Raw genomic sequence first — 27,812 nt, 5'->3', positions numbered from 1 at the left:
AGAAGCTCAGTAGAGAGAGAGAGAGAGAGAGAGAGAGAGAGAGACAGAGTCCTGCTAATTATAGTCATAAAATGTAATTGAGGAATGGGTTTGATTGGAAACACATTTGTGCATCATATAATAAACAGTTATCTGGTCTCTCTCTCTCTGTTTCTCATGGCATGAAAGTTGCTAAAGAAATAAGTTCTGCTGTAAGGTTGTAGCTGTTATTTACCTTCTAAGCCATTATTGTATTGATTGCTTTTTCAATTAATTGAATAATTAAGACGCACATTTTTGTTAATTTGTTTTTACTTTTCTTTCTTTATTATTATAACAATTAATCCTTCATAACAAATAAATGGACACAATCAGATTAGTCAGATTAAGCCATTTTTGTGCACAAATCAGATCTACAAGCAGACTGTACTTTCTCGTTGAACTTGTTGATCTGCTCTTTTTTAAACTGTTATTTTACAGAAAGAAAACAGTCAAAAGACCAAGTAATATGCCCAAAAATACAAGATACAAAATACAAGACAAAAGCTCAGCACAGGCTATTGCGTCTCCCACCTCTCTTCGGGGGGACTGCCCATAAGACAGCAGGGACACCACTACATATCGTATGTATGGCGACTATTGAAACAAACTTATTTTGCTACCGAGAGGCTAAATCGTGGAAACGTTTGCAATCACCATTCCAGGATACTCCGTTTTGATAATTTCCGACTAGAAGGCTTTCTTACCTTTATTTGTAGTTGTTACGTCCCCACCAAAGAGGTCCAGTTTGTGCAAAAGCACTATTTTCCTTACCATAAGCCATCAATGAATTGAATTGGATTGAATTGAATGGGGCATTGGGTTGTTGTGCTAATTCGCAAATTTCCATCGCTATCGTCTCTTCATAATGTAAATAGTATCCCAAGCGGCACACTTTACTACTTATTTAGAGGGAAATAAGTGAATTAGCATGAAAACCCCCATTGAGGGCTCAATGCCAATTAAATAGCCAATAATGCACTTTTGCACAAAATAACACCTGGACCTCTTTGGTCTACAAATAAATAAAGGTAAGAAAGCCTTCTAGTCCGAAATTCTCCTTTAAAGTAAAAAAAAAATCATTTAGTTTCATCTCATAACAAAGTGAATCAAAGCGTCTGCGTGCAGTCACCAAAGTTGGACTGTGTGTTGTTTTCTATTAATATGATGGATTCAAGTTTATGTGTATTTTTGAGAGGCGCTAGCCCCTCCCATGCACAGCTTTGTTTGTGTGTACCATAGTGAAGATTTGATTGGCTGAGCACGGAATGTGATGTATGATGATGTATGATGATGTATAATGATAAGAGCGCCCCTCACTTCACACAGGAGTGATTTTTTTAAAACATTTAACCACTTTAGTTTAAACCCTCAAAACGTGACAGTTGGCTCTGTACTTGGCCTGCTCTTTTTCACATCTAAACCTCTTCGCTGAAAATATCCGATCTACAAGTTCACAACACTGAACGCTGCTATGCATTGTGAACTTGTAGATCGGCTATTCTCGACTAATGTCCTCCTCGGAATAGGGATGCAAGGGTTCTAGTGTTTTTTTTATAAAGTTGCTATCATACAGAGATTTGCCAACCCCCCTGTAGTAAGTCTGAGGACCCCCTAGTGGTCCCGGACCTCTTATTGATGACCTGCTGTAGTATTTCTTGTCCTATCGTGACTCGGGATGTTATGATGATTAGTTTGTTGCTGGACTTTCCGGTCCCAGATATTAAAACGCCCAAAACCCTCATCTGTCTTCAATCATCCTAACTTTATGTAACTTGTGCAAAAAAAGGGTAAAGAAAGAAACATTGGGAATGCATGGCCCTCGGTTACGCAATACCTGTTGTACCCGTTAGACAGACAGACAGACAGACAGACAGACAGACAGACAGACAGACAGACAGACAGACAGACAGACAGACAGACAGACAGACAGACAGACAGACAGACAGACAGACAGACAGACAGACAGACAGACAGACAGACAGACAGACAGTATGGGGGTAGCCTGGAACTCACCTATGCTTTTTATGACATAGGCAGCTCCCGGCTAACCTGACTCCGGAACTATTCCATTGAGCACTTCCGCATTCCATTGTTACAATGAGAGTCAACGGGAGTGTCGTTACTCTCTTACTAGATTACTCTGACACAGTGCTGCCTTGATCCCGCCTCTAGCTGCCGCTGATTGGCCAGGCCGTTTTGTGGCCGGAGCATCAAGTCTGCCTGAGAGTTCCCAGATGGGAGCAGGAGGGGGGAACCCAGTGTACTCTCTGTGTGTGTGTATATGTGTGCGTGTGTGTCAATTTAACAAAGGTGCAGACGATCAGAAATCAGCAGAGAGTGAGTGATGTTTGCGCTACTCTATGCCGAATTGAAGTGGACTCGGACCCAGACCTTTTTTTCCTCCCTGGAAATAAAAACGTCTGGGTTTCCGAGGCTAGTATGGGGGTGGCAGTAGAGTGGCCGGTAGAGCGGCCAGTTCAATCCCTTGCGCCCCCAGAGTTATTGTCAAAGTGTCCTTGAGCAAGACTCTGAACCCTTAATTGCTCCTGATGTGCAGGTTGGTGCCTTGCATGGTTTCCTCTGCCAACACTGTAATGTGTGTGTGAACCATTTACCATGTATAGCAAATGACAGATAGATAGATAGATAGAAGATAGATAGATAGATAGAAGATAGATAGATAGAAGATAGATAGATATAGATAGATAGATAGATAGATAGATAGATAGATAGATAGATAGATAGATAGATAGATAGATAGATAGATAGATAGATAGATAGATAGATAGATAGATAGATAGATAGATAGATTGATTGGGGTCATAAAGACCCCTTTGCGTCGGGATCTGATCATCCTGTTGGGGTTTTTCTCAACAATGACCGCCGTCAATTATCACTCTCCTATCTCTCACTCAAACTTTTACTCAAGTACATTTTAAATTCCATTTTGATACTTGTATACAGAGTATTTCTACATTGCAGTATTGATACTTTTACTTTAAAGGAGCATTCAGTGATTTGGGTGATTTGGAAAACCACCCAGTCCGCCCCGGTAACAAAATGTGCACATGCACGCTCTACAGTGGGGGGAAGTGCAACAGGCCAACAGCATGTGCACCAAGGCCCGCCCCCACTCGATCATGATTGGAGGAAGGCCCCTCTCATCCTGATTGGATGAAGGCTTTGCCACCCAAAGCCCAAACTGAAACTAGTTTTTTGACCCCAGGGGCTCACTGGGGACAGGGAGGAACTCCTTATATGGTCAGCACACTCTATAGTAGGGAGAATTATCCAGAAATAAAGAAAAAATAAGTGATATTTGAATTAAGTCAAATCACTGAATATACCTTTAAGTAAAACATTTGAGCGTGTTTTTCACCACTGATGAACAGCCTCCACCATTAGGCTACCAAAGGCATGACCACCGCCTGCCTTCAGGCTGGCCTTTGACTTTTGCTGTTTCTCATGGACCTACCTACATGTGTCTCGGAATCTGTCATCCATCTTTGATCTCTCCTCGATTGTAACTGCGCAACAGCGCCCCTGGCGATCAGAGTTGCGCAGCCAGTTGCACTCATAGGGGGAGACGAGGAGAGACCCAAGGTGGATGACATGACAGATTGGACAGACAGAGTGGATCAAAACACTTTTATTGAAAACTACGGACCTACAGGTTTTAAACGCTGGACATATGTAAATATGTACATAACACATTTCTTATAGAGGTCAAGTTGGGGGTCGTTGACATGATAATGGAGGACCACTGTTTTAAATGGATGATGTCATCACCCAATGACACCACATTGTCGTCATCGTCAGCCATTTTAAAGTGAATTGTCAAATACACATTATTAAATTTGGCAACGTTTTTCAATGAGTGCCAGTCTGTAGGTCACGTCCCACTGAAGAGGAGTGTCTCCTATATACTGGTTTTGCCCTCTGTCCTGAGATTCTTCAAGGACTTTCTGCTTTCTTTGTCGACAAAGCCTGCTCGAGAGGACACCAGTTATCCTACCGGTCAACGTCTTGACCGGTCCAGTTGGACACTACGTCAGTGACGTGAAGAATGCCCCACTGGGCGAAGCATCAGGAAGGACGAAGGAAGTACCGTCACGTTGCGGTGACGGTCGGTCAGAGGATCTACTCGTTTGGAGGGGTCAGTCACAGGAACCACGCAAGTCAGGTCGGCGTGTACATCTTCAACACAGTGGCCCTGAACTGGATGAAGTTGCCCCCGGTGAAGTCGCAGAACACAGAAGCACGTCCCGTAGTGTTTCCCTCCTTTCGCTCACAGCACACAGCCGTGCTAATAGAAAATACCATCTACATCTGGGGAGGCTTTTCCTTACCGCAGCCCACTTTATGCAAAGTGCTTTTTGCATTTGATGTCAACACCCACAGATGGTCCAAGCCCCCGGTGTATGGAACCATTCCGCCGGTGAGGGGTGGCCACTCAGCCTGTCTCTTGGGGAAGGACATGTATATCTATGGAGGATTACTACTGTGGAAAATCAAGTTCTTTAATGACATGTACAAGTTGAACACCACCACTATGGTATGGTCTTCAATTAACACCAGAGGCATTCCTCCACCTGCTTCATCATGTCACTCTGCCACAATCATAGGGACACATATGTTTGTATTTGGGGGAATAGGAACAGACATACCAAAGTGCTCCAACAACATCAGAGTGTTTGACACAGAGACCGACTCCTGGCTGAGAACACCTCCTGCACAGCATCCTCCAGAAAGACGCTGGGGTCATGCAGCCTTTGCCTACAATGGAGAGCTGTACATATTTGGCGGCATGAAAGGTTGGGAGGCCTTCAGTGATCTGTGTAAATACAGTCCAGAGACCTTCTCCTGGGAGAAGGTTGCGCCTGAGGGGATAGGCCCGTGGAGGATGTTTAGGATGTGCTGTTGCGTGGTGCAAGATTGTGTCATCCTCTTTGGAGGAAACTCCCGATTCAATCTATGGGATAACCTGTTCATCTTAGACTTCAAGACCCCAAGTGACTCCGACGATGACGACTCACGGGAATCGTTAAGGAATTGGACAGTTAAGAGTGAATCACTAAGGAACCAGACTCCTAAAAATCCTAAAAGACCCCAAACCTAGTGGTTGGTGTCTGGTGTCATTCTGAATGGAGGACAAACACTGGTTTATTATGATCCAGGGTAATGTAATTTACTATAAGACATTGGGAATGCGGGCGGGGCTTGAATGTGTCGCATGTTGAAATACAGAGCAAGAATATGAGGGGAACCTTTGGTCAGAGTTGGAGATGGTTGAGACATACACAATGAATGTTCTTTTCTTTTACTATCTCCCCAAATCCTCCCTCGGGACAGATTGGACCCTTTCACGGTTGTTATCAGGTGGGGACTTCCCTCGACCATGGGTCGTCCCCCTCATGCAGGTCTTAAGTGTCTTCACCCTCAGACGGGTTCTTCAGGGGTGTTCCCTCCTGAACTCATACGAACTTCATTCAGTGCATCTTCTCAAGAGGTTCCATTTGTACACTGACCGCTGCTCCTTCACTTGGAAAGGAGCCAGTTAAGGTGCTCTCTGGTTGGATGCCTCATGAACGCCTCTCTTTACACAGGTCCTTGGTGCATGTTCCACTGGGAGGAGACCCCCTGAGAACCAGATGATTATATCTCCACAGTGGCCTTGGAACGCCTCATGATTCGCCAGGAGGAAGTGGCTAATGTTGCCTGGGAAAGGAAACTATTGGAATTTGTGCCCCTGCGGCCTCAGTCTGGATAAATGGTTGAAGATGGATGGATGCTAATGCTAATCACTCACAACTGCATAAACAGACATGCCCCTCCCTACCTACATGAACTAATTAAGCCTCCACAAACTTCCACCCGCACCCTCAGATCTGCGAACAGCTTCCTCCTCGAGGTCCGCAGTACCAAGCTATATGCACCATGGGGGATCAGGGTCCAGGTACTAAGCTATGCACCATGGGGGCTGGGCCTTATTTCTGCTCGGCAGCACTGCGCCTCTGGAACAGCCTTCCTAGCGATTGAAGAGCACCGCAGACCCTGGACTCCTAACAGTCTTAACATGCTAAAAACCTTTTTATTTAGGAAGGCCTATTTGTGTTACGTTGTTGTGTAGCTAGTAGCTACTATCATCAATATCCTCTTTGTGCTTGACATTTTTTAAAAGCTTTTAGTTGTTTGTTTTAAATTCTCTTTTCTAAAGCCTACATCACCGAAGACATCTTTGGACGCCTGTTGCAAGTTTCTGAGCAGTGTAGCCACTCCTATGCACAGCTTTGTGTGTATGCCCATTTTAGCACGGAATGTGTTTGTAGCACGGAATGTGATGATTTGATTGGCTGATTTATGATGACGTTATCATCATGATGAAAGGCACCGCTCACTTCACACGAGTGTGATTTTTAGTTTATACGTTAGGTGGCGCCCTTCTAAAAAACCTGAGTCACCCTTTGACTCTCTGTCAAACAGATCCAGGAGATCGCGGAGATCCAGGAGATCACGTGATCAAGCTTTCCTTGGCCGTTTGCTTCCTGTTTATTTCTCCAGGGAAATTGTATCACATGTCGAGAGTTGTGTACACATCGCCAAAAGCATTTTCACTTTGACCCATAGGGGGTGCCACAAATGCACAAAATGTAACCATTTGGTACAAAATTAAGATTTTCGGTGACGTGACAATGTATTTGGCTTGCAAATATATGGGAGAGGAATATTTATTTAGTGGGAGGGGCCTATTTCTTAAAAATCAAAACTCCATACATCACGATTGCAAGATTTGAATTTGAATTGGAAGTCACGGCCTCCGACGGTATTCCTCCCAGCGGACACAAAGGTGTCTCGTCTCGGTGCAACCACACTTGCAATTTCCCAATTTTTGCACCTTTCTACTTAGGGGCCAAGCCTGAAGGGGCCTTCGCCCCTATTGTTTTCCTACCGTATTTTCTTCTTCCGACTCTTTGCAATTCTGTGCTGTCGCTTTCCATGAAATTCGGCAATATGGTGAAGGATCATGGGAAACGGTCAAGAACTGAAGCTCAGTCATTCGTCAACGGACCACTGACGTTTAGATCTCCCAATTACATGATTGTATGAATTATATGATCCACTCTATCCACTCCACTTTTCGTAGCCTGGTTAACCACCCTTGAAATTGCATTTCCATTAACACAATAATTCCCGGGATTCCTTCAAAATAGGAGCTCTGGGGTGCCGGGGAAGACATGGCCGCTTTTACTCTGAACCTTATTCAGCTTTTATTGTCACTTATCGCTGCTATCGAGCTATTGAGCTATTATTATTATTAATAGTGTGCAACCAGACTAAAGTTATTGTCACACTTTATTATATTTTGGAGTAACCTACCTAACTTCCGCTGTGATTGGCAGAGTTTTGCATACCGTTTGTAGTAGCTAATTGGCTGTTTTTGGTTACGTAACCAATCTATGTTTTACAATTGTTTATAAAGACATAAATTCCCTTGAAGGGCAGAAGACCAAAGTATTCAAGCGTTATATACATTTTCAAATTAGGGACTAACTGCGGCAACCACACTTTGCAATTTTTCAGAATTGCGACTTTTCTAGTTATTCTAGTTATTATTATTATTACAATTATTATTATTATTATTATTATCATTATTATTACTTGCAAGCAGAGCGTGCAAGTAATGTTATCAGTCAGGTGCTACGATGCGCGTGTCCGGGGCCAGCACATGCAGGTATGTTTTCCGTCATGCCACAAAGCATATGTCCCATGACGTGATGAAGATATGTACCAATGTCCCTTAGAATGTACGTGATATGATGTCATACGGACATATGGAAGCTGACCGTGCAGGTATGCTTTCCGTGAACCGTGATGAAGATTATGTACCAACGCCGGGGTATAATTGGTTGACGATGGTGACGTAATGATGATATGTTTCAGTGTCAGGGACATACGCATCAAACCACCTGAGTAACCACATTATACCACCAACCACTCAGAAACTACATATACATACATATAGACATATACACATATATAGACATATGAGCATATGACATGATGAATATATGTACCAATGCCAGGGTATAATTGGTTATCGATGGTGACGTAACGATGACGTGTTTCAGTGTGATTTCGAAAAGGTTATAATGAATTACCATAATTTTCTTCAACAGATGTTAAAAGTATTTCATACTGATAGCAGTAAGGAGCATGAGACTAGCTGGCCATTACCACCGAGACCAAGATACCACTAACCAACTCAGAAATTACATATACATAGACATAGACATAGGCAAGCTGGAAGGTACGTAGCCAATAGCTGAATCTAATAATTCAATATGTGAGGCTAAGATTTGAAAGTTTGTCGGGGTCTACAGCACTTTATGGCCTACTTGTGTGCAACAAGCAAGTAGGCACTCGACAGAGTGCAGTTCTAGTTATTATTATTTTCTTAGGACCCCAATCCGCACTGTAAAATCACAGTGTACAAGCGGAACCAAAATGCACCCTTATGGGTCCACTTGGTTCCGTTTGTGCACCAGTAGGGGTCCTTTTGGACCCCTCATGGTCCCTGGACCCTATATTGAAAAACAGTGTGGTAGCCTATATCTGTCCTTGTTGTAACTATTCCTCTGAGCCACATGGTGTGTGTGTCACGTGTGTGTGTGTGTGTGTGCGCGCGCGCGCGTGTGCGTGTGCGTGCGCGTGTGCGTATGTCCTCGCTCTCGGACAGACCAGATACGACTCTCACATTACAGACTCCGCCACTCGGTCACCATGGTTAGATCATGGTATTAGCATACACTAGCATACATTATGCAACGTTTGCCATGGTTACACAGCTCACACACTAGCTGCTGCAAGAGCTGCACCGTGCATCGAAAATAGCAAATCTACAAGCTCACACTGCAATGTGGTGTGAGCTTGTAGATCTGTTTTCCATTATGGTAATTTTACCATAATGGTTCTCACGATGTCCATTTATCTAAATTTACTTTATTTATTTAAGTAAAAATCTCGAATTAAAAATGTACTGTTATAAAGGTAGAACAGTATTGGTATCAAAATATACTTAAAGTACCAAAAGTAGAAAGTACTTATTGTGCAGAATGTCCCATTTCACAAGTTTGTGAGTGAGTGCATTGCATTGTGATTGTGAGCTTGTAGATCGGGTATTTTCAAATGGCTGAAATGTATATAGGGCTGAAGTGGTTACTGTATTTGAGTACCTAAAGTTTTCTAATAATTGTAGTTGAGTAAAAGTACAATGTTTGCCTCTGAGATGTATAGTGGAGTGTCGGAAATTGGAAATACTAATATAATAAGTAAGACCGCCACCTACCTCAAAATTGTACATTACTTGAGTAAATGTACTTTCCAGAACTGACAATAATTAAATTACATGCCATTACACAGAGCAAACAAAGCAATACAAAAACGGAGGTACAAAACAGGTATACATACGTAAGGCTAAGACAAAAAATAAGATGTTATTGCTAAGAAGTTATTGTATGCTTGAGGGAACAGTTAGGTCTCTCACAAGTACACAATAGTACATACACGCATACGTGCGCTCACACACACACACGCACACACACACACACACACACACACACACACACACACACACACACACACACACACACACACACACACACAAACACACACGGGTTAGTATTTCATTATGCAAATGAGTGGGTAGATCAGTGTAGGAGTGGGTGGAGTTACCAGGGAAACCAGCCCAAACACAGTAAGAGTGTAATTCAGGGGTGCCTTGGATGAAAAGGTTATTTACAGGGGTGACCTGAGCCCAAAAGATTTGAGAACCACAGGCATATAGGGTGCCCCATCGTTATCTTGGACGCACTGTGACTCTGCATAGCGTTCCCCCATCGGCCCATCGTTATGTTAAGTGGCAGTTGTTGTTGTGCAACTATGAGCATCCGAGGGGAGGATCATGCATCTGTCATTATTGCTGCTGCTACAACTTTCCCACAATCTCCACGTGAAGGAGGGTTTATTTTGTGTAAAATCTGCTGTGTCGTGGCTTTTCTCTGTATAGCATGTCTTGTTGAAGAGCTATAGGGCAGGGTGGTTCGTGTATTCCCCTCGGAGGGTGCTTGTCTCGTTGGACGACATTGGCAGTGATGGAAGATGTGCTCACATTTTTTTACTTACGTAAAAGTGTCCATGCTGCAATTAAGCCATATGCTGTGAGCTTGTAGAATCTGTAGATAGCTATGTCTGTATCTATTTTCAGATAGCCAAAGTACGCAGAGGGCTGGTTAATGTACGTTTCAGTTACTAGTTTCTTCAATGGGCCCCCAGTAGGTTGTCTTCCTTGACAAATGTGGCCCTTCTGTGCACTGGCATTGAGAGTTGTGTTTGCCGCCCCTATGTTCGTTGGTGGAAAGTAACTAAGTGCATTTACCCAAGTTACTTAAAAGTAACTAAAGTTTTCAAAAATAATTGTAGTTGAGTTAAATGAAAAAGTGCAATATTTGCCTCTGAGTGGAGTAGAAGCAAAAGTATAACATTGGAAATGTAAAAGGAAAAAGTAACAATAGCTATAATTGGACTTGAGTACAGCACTTGGGTAAATTAAATGTACTTAATTACTTTCCACCACTGAACATAGGGGAGGCACACATGAGAGGAGGGTCTGCAGAGACTCAATGCCACATTTATCAAGGAAGACAGCCTATCGGGGGCCCAGTCAAACCATTAAAACTGTTAAAACCATTCATACCACTAACACCAGTAAACTATCACCAGACACGTCTTTGTGTCTGGATGTTTTGACCGCAGACACTTGAAGCCTCCATTCAGATTCCATGTCTCACACCGCAAAATCCTAAGGTTTAAAATTTACATTTTTGTTTTTAAAACAGTTTCTTCGGTTGATTAAAGAGCGACAGGAAGACCTGTGTTACTGAACAAACTTTATAGCAATGATTTCTATCACAATATAGAGGTATTTTACACTGTTACTGAACACACTATAGCAATGGTAGGTATAGGTGTGTGTGTGTGTGTGTGTGTGTGTGTGTGTGTGTGTGTGTGTGTGTGTGTGTGTGTGTGTGTGTGTGTGTGTGTGTGTGTGTGTGTGTGTGTGTGTGCGCGCGTGTGCACGTTGCACGTGCGTGTGCGTGGTTTCCTGTTGGCAGTAGGATGTAACTGAGGTTGTGCAACTCCATACTGTACTCCATACTGTACGTGCCACATGGGAAGTGTTTTGTTACACTAGTAAAATCGAGGGTATTAATTCATCCATTTGTAACCCTGAGAGAGTTCACATGTCTTCAGTCACTAGTCGTGCTGTTCCAATAGTATGTTTTCTTTTGTGTGTGTGCGTGCGTACGTGTGCGTGTGCGTGCGTGCGTGCGTGTGCGTGCGTGCGCGTGCGGTGGACCCTGCAGTGACCTTTCCAGTGACCTGGTGATTCATCTGCCTAATGTCAGCGTTCAGACATCCACACACACTTCCCTCCCCCCCCTTATCTCCTGGAAACCCCCCCGCCTCCCCTCCTTCCTCCTGTACCCTCCCTCTCATCCTACCATTACTGTACAATTCATGCTTTTATCTCTATCTCACCCTCTTTTCTCTCACCCACACAGTTAGATCAGGGCTGCCAACATTGGACTGTGGGAATCCAGGATTTTATTTATTTGGGGGGGGGGGGACTCCCCAAGCGGGGCATCTGGGGGTCCGGGGGTCCTCCCCCTAGTGAATTTGGGGGGGTTTGATATACTTATATCAGGTTGTTGTGTTACATTGAAACCTAGATAGAAAACTATCTTTACCAAACCATAAGAACTGTGCATTTTCTGTCAGAAATATAGTTCTAAACCCACATAGGAAATGAGCGGTGCTGGGGATAAACTTTAGAAATCAGCCGTATTTCAATGTTTTACATTCAATTGGTATAATACAAATTTCAAATGTATTATACCCCCCCCCCCCCCCTCTCTCTCTCACTCTCTTTATCTTGGTTCCTCCAAGCTCTCTGCCTCTCCTTGGCTCCAGTTTAAACACACAAACACACACACACACACACACAGTGGTTTTTTTCATCGTTTGCCAGACATCACAATTTGTGAACCAGCCACCCTGGGACAATGCTAGGAAAGACTCCCCACCCCACTCCACCCCCGTAAACATAAACTACTGTACTGACTAAGTACTGCAGGCCTTCTGACAAACTGTTGGAAACATTGCCGTTTTCTTCCCATGTCTTTATTTCTTCGCTAGTGCTGCTGATTATCGGAGGGGCTGTTTTGTCATTTTATGTTTTGTGGTCCGCCTCTCTTCATGCCTGTTGGTTGCTGTTAATATGTTCGGTTCTTGTCTATTGTAAGAATAAGAGTATTTGAAATAAGTGGTCAAACTAGCGATAGAATAGATTCAAGATTACTTAGGGTTTTATTTCATCAAAGCAAAGGTTAAAGCCTCAATCTGCAATTTCTTCAACTGGTTGCCTGTATGAGAACAGGAACAGTAGGTTTAGAATAATAATAAACACCTTAACATAATTCTACATATTGTATTAATTGTTTATGAGTTGTGGCACACAGCTCTAGTGTGGGGGACTTCTTCTGTGCTGTTTCACAAATCACACATTACAACAACAAAATGTTTCAGGCGTGAGATTTTATTTTTGCTTTAATCCGTGAGGAGGCAGTTTGGCTGCAGTGCAGATTACACAGTGCAGTGTGAAGTGTCCACACCCTGTTTGTTCCCTCTGAACAGACAGGCTAAAACTCCTGGATCCTTGGTGACGTCTCCATTTGAACAGGGCGTTTCACTGACACTTTGGAATTCTGCTTTTACTTCCTTTTTTTTGGTGGCTGGACCACAACATCTGCGTCCTCTGTATAGCTGTAGTACTTTTAAATGAAACTGTCTGTCTGAGTGATAAACTAACTGTGTAGCTCAGTCGGTAGAGCTCTCACCTTTGGAACACAAGTTCATGCATGGGTTCGATCCAGGGCACCGCACCGCCGCCAACTCAGTGTATGAGTAGCACGGCTTGTGTGCAGCAAGTCGTACGGTAAGCACGGATTGGACAGTCTGGCAATTCTGGCAGATGCCAGAAGGGCTGGGCAGTCATGGGGCCGGGGCTGAGCCAAAACAATAAGAAAAAGTAATTAAAAAAAGACATAGTAGCGTCTTTGGGCCATATTTGGGCCGGTGAAGACCACAAATGTCTGCAGGGCCGATTTTCTGTGCCAGTCCGTGCCTGGTGGCGCTCCACCTCAGCCTCCATCTCCTAGGGGTGTAGCGCATTGTAACGGGGGCAGACTCCTGTGTGTTACCACTCCAGACCCACTTACTTACTTAACTAACTAACTAACTAGTTATCTCTCCTGAGTGGAGGAAATTGCTATCCCGACCTGAAAATGTACTTTTCTATTTGTGTTTACTAAAAAAATAAGCTGGAGAGACGGGAGATACTGAACAAACACAGTTGACCAGAGTCCCACAGGACTACCAGGACTCTATACCAGTGACCCCTCTGTTGTCTTTGCTGAGCCAATCTGGTTGTTGTGAGCTTGTAGATCTGATCTATTTTCACTGAATGTTCCCCTCAGAATATATCCACGTGCTTCCAGTGTCCCATGAGGCCTTGCGTGAATTATGGGCACTTAAGTGCTGTGTTTCATATACAGTAAATGGCTGACTGCTGTTGCTGCTGTGACACCTGAATCTCTGCATAAGGATTAAATAGTGCTCGTTAAGTGACTTCAGCAATAGAGTTAAGTACCGAAGTCCTGACGTCACTCCCACTACCACTGGGTCACGGCGTTATTGTTTTGTATTGGGATTCCCATAGGGGAATCTTGGATCGCGTCATATTATATTATTAACTGTGTTCCAAAAATAAAAAAACCACCCCTGGCAATTGTGTCAGTTATGTGACTCGATTATGATATCGAGGTACATTTGATAACGTCTGTGTTTGTAGAAGAAAAAAATAATCGTACTCTTAAATTTGTACTTTTTACCGTCAGTTGATGCTTTATCCATGAGTAAAATTGCCCGGCTGATTTGTTTATTTCTGGAACACAGTACTTATATGGCATGACCTAAGATCCCCCCAATCGGAAATCCAATACAAAAAATAACGCTGTGACCCAGGGGGATAGCGCCCCCTAGCGGCAATGATGTCAGACTTCGGGTTCTCTATAAGCATTGATCATTAACTTGAACCAGCTGTGCGGCGGGAGATCTTGTCGGGTATAGGAAGGCTAATTTGACCCTTTTAGTTTTCTGTCAGGTTGTGTTCTCACATTAATGTTGACTGATTTGATCACTCAAATTAATTGATCGTGTGGATATATGCTAGGGTTAATGTGGTTAAAACTCATCTCCGGCCATCAGACGAAGACATTGTGTGGGATTGTGTTCCTTTAATTATCATTTTTGTGTTTTTCATTCCACTGAGATGATCTCATATCCACACCGCTGGAACGGAGATGATGACCTCACTTTCACACATACATGTAACATGTAACACGGAGCTGCCTCTCAGCCAATCCCTGTGACCCACAAACCTTTTTAATCGTCCGTCATATGGTTGTCTTAATAAAGCAAAAAAATCTCTCTCTCGGGTGTAAATGTCATACTGTACGTCCAAAATTGTTACTTTTCACGATTCAAATTACTTGATGTGGATCTGTTACTTGCTTTTGTTGATGCCCTTGTGTGATGCTGTAGTATATGATCAAGTACGACATTCATTTACAAAAAAAACACAAGAAGTTAGAATATGAGGATAAGAGGATTCTACCTCAACAGCAACGATATGTGTGTCATATCACTATCAGTAGTGTGTGCAAATAGTTGTGTCTGTGTAAACACCAGGGTTGAGTTGATAGCAGGTCATTGGGTTAATGCTCTACCCAGTGTAACTGATGCATACTGATGTGGTGGATTGTGTCAGTGGTTCTCTCAGATCAACCAGGCTCCGTCTCTCTTCCTCTGTGTGTCTGAGAAGAGCCGTGGTTCTCAAACCACAAGCTTGGGATCTGAAGAAACAAGGCATTGACTTGTTCGGATCCACTCTTTAATGAAATAGAGCGGTGCCTGTTGGGAAGGCATGCCCCTCAAACCTCAGACTTCTCATTTTGTACTTTTAACACAATACCTTTTCTTCTTTCTCTCGCTTTGATTGAGAGATTGAATACTTTATTAACAAGTGTGTTAATTGCGACCGAAGGTCGCATTTACTATGAAAACGTGCAATTCCCGGCCGTCAGTCAGTCAGTGTATCACTCAAAATCCCCATACATGGGAAAGCCCCCATATATGGTGCCCAGGTCTCGCGACATCACTATGACATCTGATGTCATAATAAATGTGATCTGCTGTCGCAATTAAGCCCATATGGAAGCCCATATGGAATGTCAGAACAGGTTCTGACATTCCATATGTTGATCCTTCCCCATCCATCCTTCCTCTTCGATGTCTCCCTTTTGACTGATACCTGTCCATTCAAACTCTAGACGGGCCTGCTCCAAAGTTAATTAGTGCAGCCGCGCCCGGCAGCCGGCGAAAACTAGAGTTCTCAACAGACCCGAAAATTAAGGCCCGGCCCTCATCAAACCCTGTACCCTCAAGAGAATGTCCCCGTTACCACCCTTAGATCTCCATATATGGAGCTGACCTGTTCTGACATTCCATATGTTGATCTGAGCTCATCAAACCCTGTACACTCAAGACATGCTCCTTCTATGGCCAGTACAGAATTCACTCCATGTTGATCTGACCCCCCCATGCCAAAGCGCCAGCGCTCACCCAGCAGTCTGCCGTCAGCGAGGCGGATGCGTGCGCACGAGCACCCGACCCAAAAACGCTGTGTCGGGTTCGGACAGAATTTGAGAACTCTAGACAAAATACAAGTAGACAAAATACAAGTAAACATAATGTCTGCAGACAGACTAGACAGTCTGTCTTGATCTTTCACCATATCATTGTGTCTCACATTCTCTCTGCTATTGTCCTCATGTTTGATCTCTCTCTCTCTCTCTCTCTCTCGCTCTCTCTCGCTCTCTCTCTCACCCAGACCACAGTGCTCCATCATACAGAACATTCACGTCCAACCACGGAGGCTTCAGCAGCAGATCCATGGTTCACACACCCAGTCGGGTCATGGCTGTGAGTTCACTCTCTCCACTGTTCCTCACCAACTGCACTCTGCTATCTAAACCACACTAGTTACAGGACAACAGAAGGTCCCAGGTTTGATTCCCGGCCTCGGGTGATATGTCAAGGTGTTCCTAACTGACTAGTTTAGCTGGGGACCCTCTTAGAACGAGCAGTCAGTGGGTTTGTGTCTACAGAATAAAGAATGGCATCTACTGGTAAATACCATCATACCTCACATAAATACCACTCCATTCACACTGTCCCCACAAGACTTCATACAAACCCAAATGGAACGTTTCACTGTCCCATTTCTGTCCCGTCTGTGTGTGTGTGTGTGTGTGTGTGTGTGTGTGTGTGTGTGTGTGTGTGTGCGTGTGTGCGTGCGTGCGTGCGTGCGTGCGTGCGTGCGTGCGTGCGTGCGTGCGTGCGTGCGTGCGTGCGTGCGTGCGTGCGTGCGTGTTGTGCGACCACACCCTGACAGCAGCATGCAGTATTTCCCATCCGTTAAAACAGCCAAGTCCCAACTGTTTATTTCACTAATTACTTTATTTTTTCCTCCTTATTGTTGTTGATGCATCATCGAAGAGCAGACTTAATGATTCGGAATCTAATAATAAAAGCATGGTCTCATCAAGCGTGCGTCTGCGCAGCTCTCTGCCAGGCCGGGTTGCCTACCCTGGGCCTGTGAACTTTGGAAGGCAATCATATTCACTTGAAATGGGATCTGATAAGTCTGACTGATGCATCTTGATCACATGTCTCCAGAGATAATGTGTATACCGATTTGTGCCAATGAGCTTTGGTCACAATTTGTTGGAGGCAGCAGGTCCGTAATGTACTGGGGGGCAAGACCTTTTTGGGCCCTTTTTACGCTTGAAACCCACCAGGCTGCACATCAAGCATCAGCGCACGGACGCTGATTTTCTTCCACTCCACGTCAAGGAATGCAGCTGTTCTGTTCTCACTGACCATGGACGTGAAGATTTATTTCCCGTTCCGCAGAGAGGAATAAAAGCTTTTCCGTGCGTATTCTCATTGAAATGCATGTCCTGCTGTGGCCAGGTTTACCCACACAAACGTTGCACACAAACATCTCGTGCACAATGAAAGCGCGTGAGCGAACGCCTTTTCTTTTTGTGGGTTCCTCTTAGCCCAGTGATCCCACCAGCCAGGCACTGGGCCAGCTGGCTGCAACAGCCCTGACATTCTCAAGGATTTCTTCCTCATTAACTGGACTTCCACAGGGTTCACGTTAAGGTCACAAACATAATGAAGAACCTTCCTGTGAATAATAAACAGCCTCACCTTTGCCTCTGTAAACCTGGCATATACATATTTTAGGCGTATTATTAGCATTATTATTAAAATAATTCACAGCATTATTAGTTATTTACCTACTAGTACTATTTCCCCCCAAAAGATCAAATATGTTACTATGTGTGTAACGTGATTAGCACCAACATGGTTACAGAATATACAATTACAATGGTTTAGAACAGGTTCTCGTAACATAGAGCACTCATCCAGCATAGCACACAATTCTCTTACTAAAATATATATAAAAAATAGATAAAGATAGATAAAAACACACACACACACACACACACACACACACACACACACACATGTATGTGTACGTATAGGTGCTTCCAGCGTGACAACGCCGGATGCACCGGTGGATTTGAACCCACAACCTCTGCGGTGGTGGGAGGGCCCGTTAGCACCTGTAGATGTAGATTATAGGATTAAAAATAGGATTGTAGATTATATACAGTAGGATTAAAAACAAAAAAAGGTGTATTTCCATTGTGGTCCTTTATGAATCACCCAGTCAGCTTCTCGTCAGGCTAAATAAAAATAAGATGCTAAAAGCTAACCTGGAAGTGTAGTTGGAAAAGGTGCTTTCAGAACAATGGTTACGTGTGTGTGTGTGTGTGTGTGTGTGTGTGTGTGTGTGTGTGTGTGTGTGTGTGTGTGCGTGTGTGCGTGTGTGCGTGTGTGCGTGCGTGTGCGTGTGCGTGTGTGCGTGTGTGTGCGTGCGTGCGTGGAGGGGGTGTTCCTAAACAGGAAATGGGCTTTGTGTCACGGCGGCTTTTCACCAGGTCGCTCTGACAATGCAAACGTGCAAACATTGTGTGTGTGTGTGTGTGTGTGTGTGTGTGTGTGTGTGTGTGTGTGTGTGTGTGTGTGTGTGTGTGTGTGTGTGTGTGTGTGTGTGTGTGTGTGTGTGTGTGTGTGTGTGTGTGTGTGTGTGTGTGTGTGTGTTTTCCATCATAATGTGGAAACCAGACTGTTGGAAAATGGAGGATGTTGATGATGATGGAATTTCTGACTTCCTGTGCTTGTGCTGTGTTTGTGGTCTAGACCTGAAAAACACAGTCACGCACGCACGCACGCACGCACGCACGCACGCACGCACGCACGCACGCACGCACGCACGCACGCACGCACGCACGCACACACACACACGTCCATACACAAGATCAGTTGTTATGGGCCAGCACCACTGTGTGGACTGCACACGCGCCCTGTCCGTTAAAAATCACACCTGTGTACCGACCTGTAAGTAACCGGTGGTTATCTCAAAGTCCAATCCAGACCCCACCCCACCCATTACCTATATGTAATTACATACAGTAGTGTCCACACAGTTTGGCTCAATTTAAACTAATGAGTTCAAAACATTATTAACTGTAATAACTGACTTGGTGACTAACGACTGTCGGATGTCGACGGTCGCATGATGAAGGTCCGACCGCCCGCCCAACAGATTTGACGTCAGATGTAGAGTTGCTGGCCAATATTGATGACATCAGGGATCTCCATATATGGGCTTAATATTGATGACATCAGGGATCTCCAAACATCAGGGATGTTATCCATCCCTGATGATGTCACGTGATGTCACGAGGCATGACCATATATAGTCATGCCTGGGGTGACCAACCAAACAAACAACTGACGGGAAATGCACGATGTCATAGTTAACTGCGACCTGCTGTCGCAATAAATACTGAAACCAGATTTAATCGTTAAGGATTATGTCTTAAATTATGAAAGTTTACGTATGGCCATTAAGTTGCATTCTGGTCAGAGAGTCTATCTGACCAGCTCATACCATGGAACCGGTCAGATCTTTGGACTGCACCCCCCTTCCCCCTCCTCATGTCCATGCAGTATTTGACAAGACCCCTCCAAGCTGAAGTTTAACAGGATTAAATTCACACATTATGAATGGTTCAGCTCTGCAAACAGCTGAGTCATACAGCTAATATTACACACAGCTTCATGTTTATCTGTGTGGTGAGAGAGGAGGAGGGTTTGCGAGGCTGTTATTTCATGATCCATTGCGAAATGTTCTCAAGTGAAAATCTGTCGACGATAAACACGTACAGTAAACTAGGATCACAGGTAACATACAGTACTACCAGAATAATATAATGCACTTTGAAACTATAGGATATCAGGTAAACGATGAACCTTGCATGGAAAGATTGGGGGATTTTGTATTCCCAAAACGATGTGAAGATATTACAAGTAATTTCAAAAGTCCATTGGTGGTACTGTATAGTGTGTAACTACTGTGTCGCACCTGGCCAGCTGTCCCCCCTGTGAAGAAGAGGTCATGATCAGGCCTGATAAAAGCAATATATCTGTACCCAAACAAACCAGTGCAAGCAAACACGGATGAACAGATTTATTCTTGGTCTTCCTCTAGGCCTCAAGCCTGGCAGTTCCATTGAGAGCTCTTAACTGTCGGAATGTCGGGTCCCCTCGGATCTCAGAACCAATTTCACCGGATCCGTCATTTGAAAAAAATCTCAGTTGGGTCTTGGAAGTATATTCAGTTCCAACCTCAGCATCCTTACCCATATGATCACTATCCGTCCCAGGGCCGCTGCCTGTTGTTACTGTCAGGCAGAAACCTTAACCTTGTATCTCTGTATTTCAACTTTTTACGTTTTTTTCTAAAATTATGATGCACTGCAGCGTTGTACGTAGAGTGTCACGCAAAAGTTACAAAAACTTTATAAAACTGTAGGAGCCAAATTAATTTGTGTGACCATGGGGTGGCGCTCTGCTGTGTATGTGTCAAGTTCACTGTCAAAATGATGATGATGATGATGTTAGGCCAGTTAATATCAACAGTACGGTATTAGGCCAGTTAACATCAACAGTACGTATTAGGCCAGTTAATATCAACAGTACGGTATTAGGCCAGTTAACATCAACAGTACGTATTAGGCCAGTTAACATCAACAGTACGTATTAGGCCAGTTAACATCAACAGTACGTATTAGGCCAGTTAACATCAACAGTACGTATTAGGCCAGTTAATATCAACAGTACGGTATTAGGCCAGTTAACATCAACAGTACGTATTAGGCCAGTTAACATCAACAGTACGTATTAGGCCAGTTAACATCAACAGTACGTATTAGGCCAGTTAACATCAACAGTACGTATTAGGCCAGTTAACATCAACAGTACGTATTAGGCCAGTTAACATCAACAGTACGTATTAGGCCAGTTAACATCAACAGTACGTCAGCCAGGTCCAGCCACGGGTTCAACTCCTCAAGAGCTCCGTATATGGGAGCTTCATGGTAACACTTTTGGACATAATAAGGTTTCTACCTGACAGTGACAATGGAATTCTGTCATTGTGACCTGTGTATGTGTGTTGACCCTTGACCTCCAGGTGGCGACAGGACCCCTCCCCTCCTCCGCTGGCTTCTCCTCTCGCTCCGCCGTGGATGTGGGTGCGAACCACACCTACCGGGGGGCCAGCCAATCAGGGACCAGCGCGGTCCAGAGCAGCTACCAGACCAGCCACTCGCTTAATCATCGCACCAGGACCACCCGCTCCAAATCCCTATCTGACCCGGAGAACCTCCCTCCTGTGTCCCTATTGGTTCCCCCAGGAAGCCCCGCCTACTACCCCGCAAGCCCTGCCCTCGGCGCCATAAGGCGGAGCCTCAGTGGGACTCTGGCCCGGGGAGGGGCCGGGGCCTCTAACTGGCAGGTAAGGGATACAAATTTTAAAAATAAATAATTTTGGAAACTTGTTATAGTTGATTGATCACGTTTACAATGAGGTATAACTTGTAAGCAGTGGTGGAAAGTAACTAAGTACATTTACTTAAGTACTGTTCTTCAGTAAAATATTTAGGTATTTAAGTATTTCCGATTTCCAATACTTTTACTACTCCACTACATCTCGGTTCCAAATATTGCACTTTTACTCCACTACATTTATTTGAAAACTTGAAAGTTCTAGTTACTTTATAGATTGAGTATACTGTATTATTACAAAACATACAATTTATTCAAGTATATTTTCCATTACCTGGTGCCCCTCACTTCACACAAGTGTGATTTGTTTTGTCATTTGTCATTTCAATCTCTTAAGTAATCTCTCATGTCTAATTGCTAACTAGCAGGAGGAGGAGCTAGCCAGCCAGCACGCCTACAGAGGCCCCTCCCACCGCACCATCAGTCGCATCACCAACCGCCAGCAGTACCACCACCAACAGCAGCAACCCTGGGGGCCACAGGACGGGCTCTGGGGCCCCGGGGGCCCCGGGGGCACTGCCAGCAGGGTGGGCTCCATAGCAGTGGGGGGGAATGGCTGGGGCGGCGCCTGGCAGCAGCAGCAGCAGCAGCAGGTGTCCAGGGTGAGCGGAGGCAGCAGCAGCGTGTTGGGGGCCGGGCAGCAGTACCAGGCGTCCATGCATCGAGCTGCGTCGCTGCGCAGCATGAGGAGCGTCGGGAAGGGAATGGACGTGATGGACGGAGCCTCGACTCATAGCAACGACCCGCTAGGAGGGTGAGTTTATATGATAGTGTTGTAGTCGAGTCCCAAGTCAAGACCACGTCCGAGGGTGGGTCCTATTCAAGACCCAGTGTGGGAGGGGGTCGAGTCCGAATCAAGACCGAGACTTGACGGGAGGCGAGACCTAGTCGAGAACAAAACCATATATGTATATATATATATATATATATATAGGTACAGAAAACACTGCGAGAGAAGGCAGGTGCGTCAGCTGCACTCCGTTAATTAACAAGATAGTCTATAAGCGCCAGACAGCTCTCTTATAAGGTTAATGTGAATGGGCTCCTTAAAATATGGGTATAAAGCCGTAACCACACCAAAGGGTCGCCATGCAACTCCTTGGGTCCAAACGGTTGCGAGGAGTTGCATGGTGACCCTTTGGTGTGGTTTCACTTGGGACAACTTGGGACGACGTGCGTCAACGTGCAACAGGACATATCACACCGCTGGGACAACGCTAAAACCGTCTCGACTAGTGGTGCATTCAATTAATCGATATGGCAATATATCAATCGAACATCCGGACGATAGCTGAATTGATCGAGAGGCTGCTGTATCAATAAGGCAATAAACGGCGCATTATCTGGGTGACGCAGTGTTGCTAAACGTACCTCTGTTTAATGTTATCAAAGCCCCCCTTGCAAGTTGCAATGTACTCCCTTAATTCCCAGACCCCTTGTTAGGATGTTTAGACATTTTATTTTAATTTAAATATCTCTGTGGGCCTGAAAGTGTTTTATTGTATTTGTGCAACATGGTCATTATTTTGAATAATATATCGATATATATATATATATCGATATATCGATATATATATATCGATATATCGATATATATCGTATCGTGGCCTCTGTATCGTGATACATATCTATCGTGAGATAGACACCCTTTGGTGTGGTTAGGGCTTAATACATTAATTTCATTTCATTGTAGTGACTCGAGTGGACTCAGTGGGGGGGAGTCCTGAGTCCCTTGGTAAGTTGGTCCAAGACCAAGTCAAGACCGAGTCAAATTACGTGTGAGACCGAGACGAGACCGAGTAAATTAAATTGTGGAGGGGGGAAGCGAAGGTCGCTTCAGTTGGATTTTTCCAGCTGGGGCCCCACTTTGGGAGCCGTGGCTATAGAACATAGTAACGACCCACCTTATACCATATCTCCATGGGAAAAAGTAACTGGCTTTTGGAATTGGTAATTGGAACTAATATATATAGTGTGTGTGTGTGTGTGTGTGTGTGTGTGTGTGTGTGTGTGTGTGTGTGTGTGTGTGTGTGTGTGTGTGTGTGTGTGTGTGTGTGTGTGTGTGTGTGTGTGTGTGTGTGTGTGTGTGTGTGTGTGCGTGTGCACGTGCGCGTGCGTGCGCGCACAGGATCCAGGGCATAGACATGCCCACGGCGGTCAGGTATCTGTCAGAGAATGATTCAGGGATGCATGTCCTGGGAGCCGCCTACATCCAGCATCAGTGTTACCATAGCAATGATGCCAAGAACCAGGTATGTACATGCGCAGGAGTTACACTTCATCATTTTAGAGGCAAGGCCACTTGGCCTTTTGGTGTTGCACTTTTTTTAATGGCCAAATGCCTGCAACAGGAAGGCCATAATACTGTAATAATTCTGCAATAATTCAATCAGGTACAGTATAATTAATACATTTTTCAGTGAGGACCCTTGAATAAAGCTTACAATCTGGGAAAAGAACCCGAGATAAATGCATGTTTCTAAATCTGATAATGTGGAGGCGGACGACAAGCGACATTTCTGGTTGTATATGGTAGGAACCGAATAAGAAATGGTGAGCACCAGGTACCCATACAAATAATTTAATTTCGGTACTGCATATCAGTTCTATTATTATTTATTTATTTATTTATTTATTTATTTATTTATTTATTTATTTATTTATTTATTTATTTATTTATTTATTTATAAATAAATGTATACATATTCAAATGTATTTATTTAACATCTCTCTCTCTCTCTCTCTCTCTCTCTCTCTCTCTGTCTCTCTGTCTCTCCCTCTCTCACTCTCTCTCTCTCTCTGTCTCTCTCTCTCTCTCTCTCTCTCTCTCTCTCTCTCTCTCTGTCTCTCTGTCTCTCCCTCTCTCACTCTCTCTCTCTCTCTGTCTCTCTCTCTCTCTCTCTCTCTCTCTCTCTCTCTTTCTCCCCCAACAGGTACGTTCTCTCCGAGGCGTCCCCGCCCTGGTCCAGCTGTTCTCCAGTGAGAACCAGGAAGTGCAGCGGTTCTCCACGGGCGCCGTGAGGAACGTCATTTACGAGAACGCCGACAATAAGGCGGCACTCATCGACGCCGGAGGCGTCACGCGATTGGTCGAAGTCCTGAAGGAACCAGACGAGGAGCTACGCAAGAACATCACAGGTAGTGTAAAAGTACTCAATACAAGAACATCACAGGTAGTGTAAAAGTACTCAATACAAGAACATCACAGGTAGTGTAAAAGTACTCAATACAAGAACATCACAGGTAGTGTAAAAGTACTCAATACAAGAACATTACAGGTAGTGTAAAAGTACTCAATACAAGAACATCACAGGTAGTGTAAAAGTACTCAATACAAGAACATCACAGGTAGTGTAAAAGTACTCAATACAAGAACAGCACAGGTAGTGTAAAAGTACTCAATACAAGAACATCACAGGTAGTGTAAAAGTACTTAATACAAGAACATCACAGGTAGTGTAAAAGTACTCAATACAAGAACATCACAGGGAGTGCAGTTATGTGGCAGCGGTGGCCGAACGGATAGCGGCGCGGTCTAGATACCGGAAGGTTCCCAGTTCGAATCAGCCGTCCGACACGTTAAAATTACCACAGCTGAAATGCCCTTGAACAAGGCATCAACCACTACGATGAAATGTGTTCTATGAGCAGGGCCTGGCTGGAAACAAGTTCTTGAGCTTAGCCCAGATACCCTGGGTAAATATAGATTTCATTTCATTTCATTTCATTTCATGTACCGATACCGAGCAGTAATATGCCTCCATGGAGCAATTATAGATGGATATGCTTTAAAAGTGTCAATGTTTCACTTCTCGACATCTTTAATTATCGATAATGCTGATAACTCACATTTCAGGCTTAAAAAATAGGAAAAATCATGTGAAGTGATGGGTGCCTTTCTTTTTTCGTCACGGGGACATGCTTAAAGCAAACATTAAAAGGTCCATAGACTTGGCCCCCACGTGACGTCATGTCTGAAAGCCAGACATTCTAATCCTGGTCTCTAAACTGCCTCCCCCTGGCCAGCCAGGGCGCCTGATGGAGGGGAAAGGAACTGGTTGGAATAACGTGTTCCTTCCACGTGCTACGTCCAACCAGGGAAACTCCCCCCCGTCAGGTGTAAAGGAGCAACTTGGACACTCATGCATGAAGGAAGCATGAGTTCAAGTCCGTTGCTCTCCCCATGTCCCCCATATATGGGGACTAGGTTGGCGGAGGGTGTGTAGAGCCCAGGATGAAATGAAATGAAATGAAACTAGAAAAAGTGCCCTTCCGGGCACAGGTCTCCACCAGGAGGATAGGAGTGTGTGTGATGTTTGGCAAAATGTTTAGGAGGATGTTTTTTTTAATTTGTTTTTGCAACAATTTTCTTCATTTTGTTGAGGAAATGCAGAGCCAGATCACTCATAGCATCTCTAAGGATAGAATTCTGGATGAGCAGGACATGTGCAGCATTTTGTACAAAACGGGCCACTCCTGAAAACTTTGGAAGGCAATCTTAGCCAATCAGTGTACAATCTGAGAAATCCAACAGACTCGTCTTGATCACATGACTACAGAGATCATGTGTACCGTTTGCCATTTCTTCATACGCCTTTGATGGCAATTGGATGATTTGAGGCATTTTGTTCCAAAAATGTGTTTTGCAAAAATCAACCTGTTGGTGGAGCTATAACAGGCCAATGTGAAAAGGGTGGGATATATTCCTCAGCCTAGTAAGAAAATGTGTGAAAGATTTGACGTAAATTGCATGCTGCGTTCATGATTTGAGGCTTTTGTTCAAAACGGGGCAATCTTGCAAACTGTGAAAGCCAATTATAACCAATTAGGATGGAATATGAAATATGGGACAGATCCAACTTGAGCACATGACCATAGAGATACTGTGTAACGATTTGTGAGATTTTTGAACAGAATCTGGAGGAGTAATATCAAAAAATGTGTTTTACAAAAGTCGGCCTCCTGGTGGCGCTATAAAAGGCAGATGCGGAAAATGCAGGTCAAAGGTTTGTCCTCGGCCTCTGGGGAGTGTGCATGCAACGTTTCACGCAGATCGGTGCAGTTTTAGGTAACAAATGTGAAAAGCTGCCTCATGGTGGCGCTATAACAGGCCGTTCTGGAAAATGTGGGGCAGAGGTTCATCGTTGGCATCCAGGGAGTGTGTGTGCAAAGTTTGGCATCGACCGGGTTAACGGTGCCGGAGATTAGCTGTTCACAGACGGACGGAAGGACGGAAGGACACACGGACGGAGTGCAAAACATACTCTCTCCCCATGCCTTCGGCCTGGTGGAGACAATGAAATGATTACTATATTTACCCAGGGTATCTGGGCTAAGCTCAAGAACTTGTTTCCAGCCAGGCCCTGCTCATAGAACACATTTCATCGTAGTGGTTCAATGCCTTGTTCAAGGGCACTTCAGCGGTGGTAATTTTAACGTGTCGGACCGCTGATTTGAACTGGCGACCTTCCGGTATCAAGATCGCTCCGCTATCCGTTCGGCCACCGCTGCCACTTAGATAATTGACACAGGATCACATTAGATAATTGACACAGGGGTGAAAAATGGGTTACAAAATCGTGGGATAAAAATTATAAAAAAAAAAAAAAGAAAGCCAGACATTGGGGGGGCTAGTGTCCCTCAAAATGAAAAGCATGCACAATTGAGAGGGGTTGGGGGGGGGGGGGGGGGGCATGTGTTCCCAAGCTCCATTAATATGCAGTATCAACAACAACATGTTCTCTGTAGCCAATCAGAAACCACCCATTTTAAAGAACTATTTATGTCCTTGTCAGGCATGAATATGGAGTTCATTACAATTTTGATTCTTTTTCTAAAAAATGTGATGAATCTCACAGAGGAATTTTCATTTCAATTATCAGTTGTTATATCTGCTGAACGTCGAGGATCAGTTACTGATTCATCTGGGATTGATTTGTGCTGGTTGAACACACACACGTGCATGCGTGCGCGCACACACATGCACGCACGTGCGCACACACGCACACACGCACGCACAGACACAGTGTTGACTAGTGTTGGACTAGCTCTGTGTCATTTCATCCGTCCTTGAGGGGAAATTGTGAAAGCATGAATTAATAATAAATAGTCTAAAATAAAAACGTATTGTATTATATGTGCATTTAAGGTGACCGAACACCTTTTAGATTTCCCACAGCGCACGAACCAGAGCCAAGTACAAATTAAGCCCTGGCTTAATTTGTCTGTGTGTGTGTGTGTGTGTGTGTGTGTGCGTGCGTGTTGCGTGCGTCGTAGGTATCTTGTGGAACCTGTCGTCCAAAGACAACCTGAAGGAGAAGCTGTCCAGAGAGGTTCTGTCAGAACTCACAGAGAGAGTTCTGGTTCCTCTCTGTTCCTCTGGAGACTCTGGATCCATCCAGCTGAGTCCTTCTGAGAAGGACATCTTCTACAACACCACCGGATGCCTCAGGTAGGACTCTCACTCTCTCTCTCTTTCTCTCTCTCTCTCCGGACGTATAGCGTGTGGATGGAACACGTTATTCCAGTTCCTTTCCCCTCCATCAGGCCAAAGGGTCCTTGAC

The 27,812-nt window shown here is 44.4% G+C and overlaps 1 protein-coding gene across 2 annotated transcripts in view; it reads left to right on the top strand.

The window, feature by feature from the left end:
• pkp3b (plakophilin 3b) overlaps positions 1-27,812 on the top strand; it is a 55,042-nt gene that overhangs the window by 6,096 nt on the left and 21,134 nt on the right. The window contains exons 2-7 of one of the 2 annotated variants that reach the window (XM_079497040.1): positions 16,091-16,182; positions 20,876-21,199; positions 21,618-22,003; positions 23,378-23,501; positions 24,183-24,387; positions 27,526-27,700. In XM_079497040.1, the coding sequence (XP_079353166.1) occupies positions 16,091-16,182; positions 20,876-21,199; positions 21,618-22,003; positions 23,378-23,501; positions 24,183-24,387; positions 27,526-27,700 (1,306 nt within the window). Of the gene's footprint in view, positions 1-16,090; positions 16,183-20,875; positions 21,200-21,614; positions 22,004-23,377; positions 23,502-24,182; positions 24,388-27,525; positions 27,701-27,812 lie in introns of both variants that reach the window. The other variant, XM_079497039.1, reaches the window with a different exon arrangement.

Source organism: Electrona antarctica (assembly GCF_951216825.1).
Source record: "Electrona antarctica genome assembly, chromosome: 3".
Taxonomy (NCBI): domain Eukaryota; kingdom Metazoa; phylum Chordata; class Actinopteri; order Myctophiformes; family Myctophidae; genus Electrona; species Electrona antarctica.
This window is presented reverse-complemented; position numbering and strand designations above follow the sequence as displayed.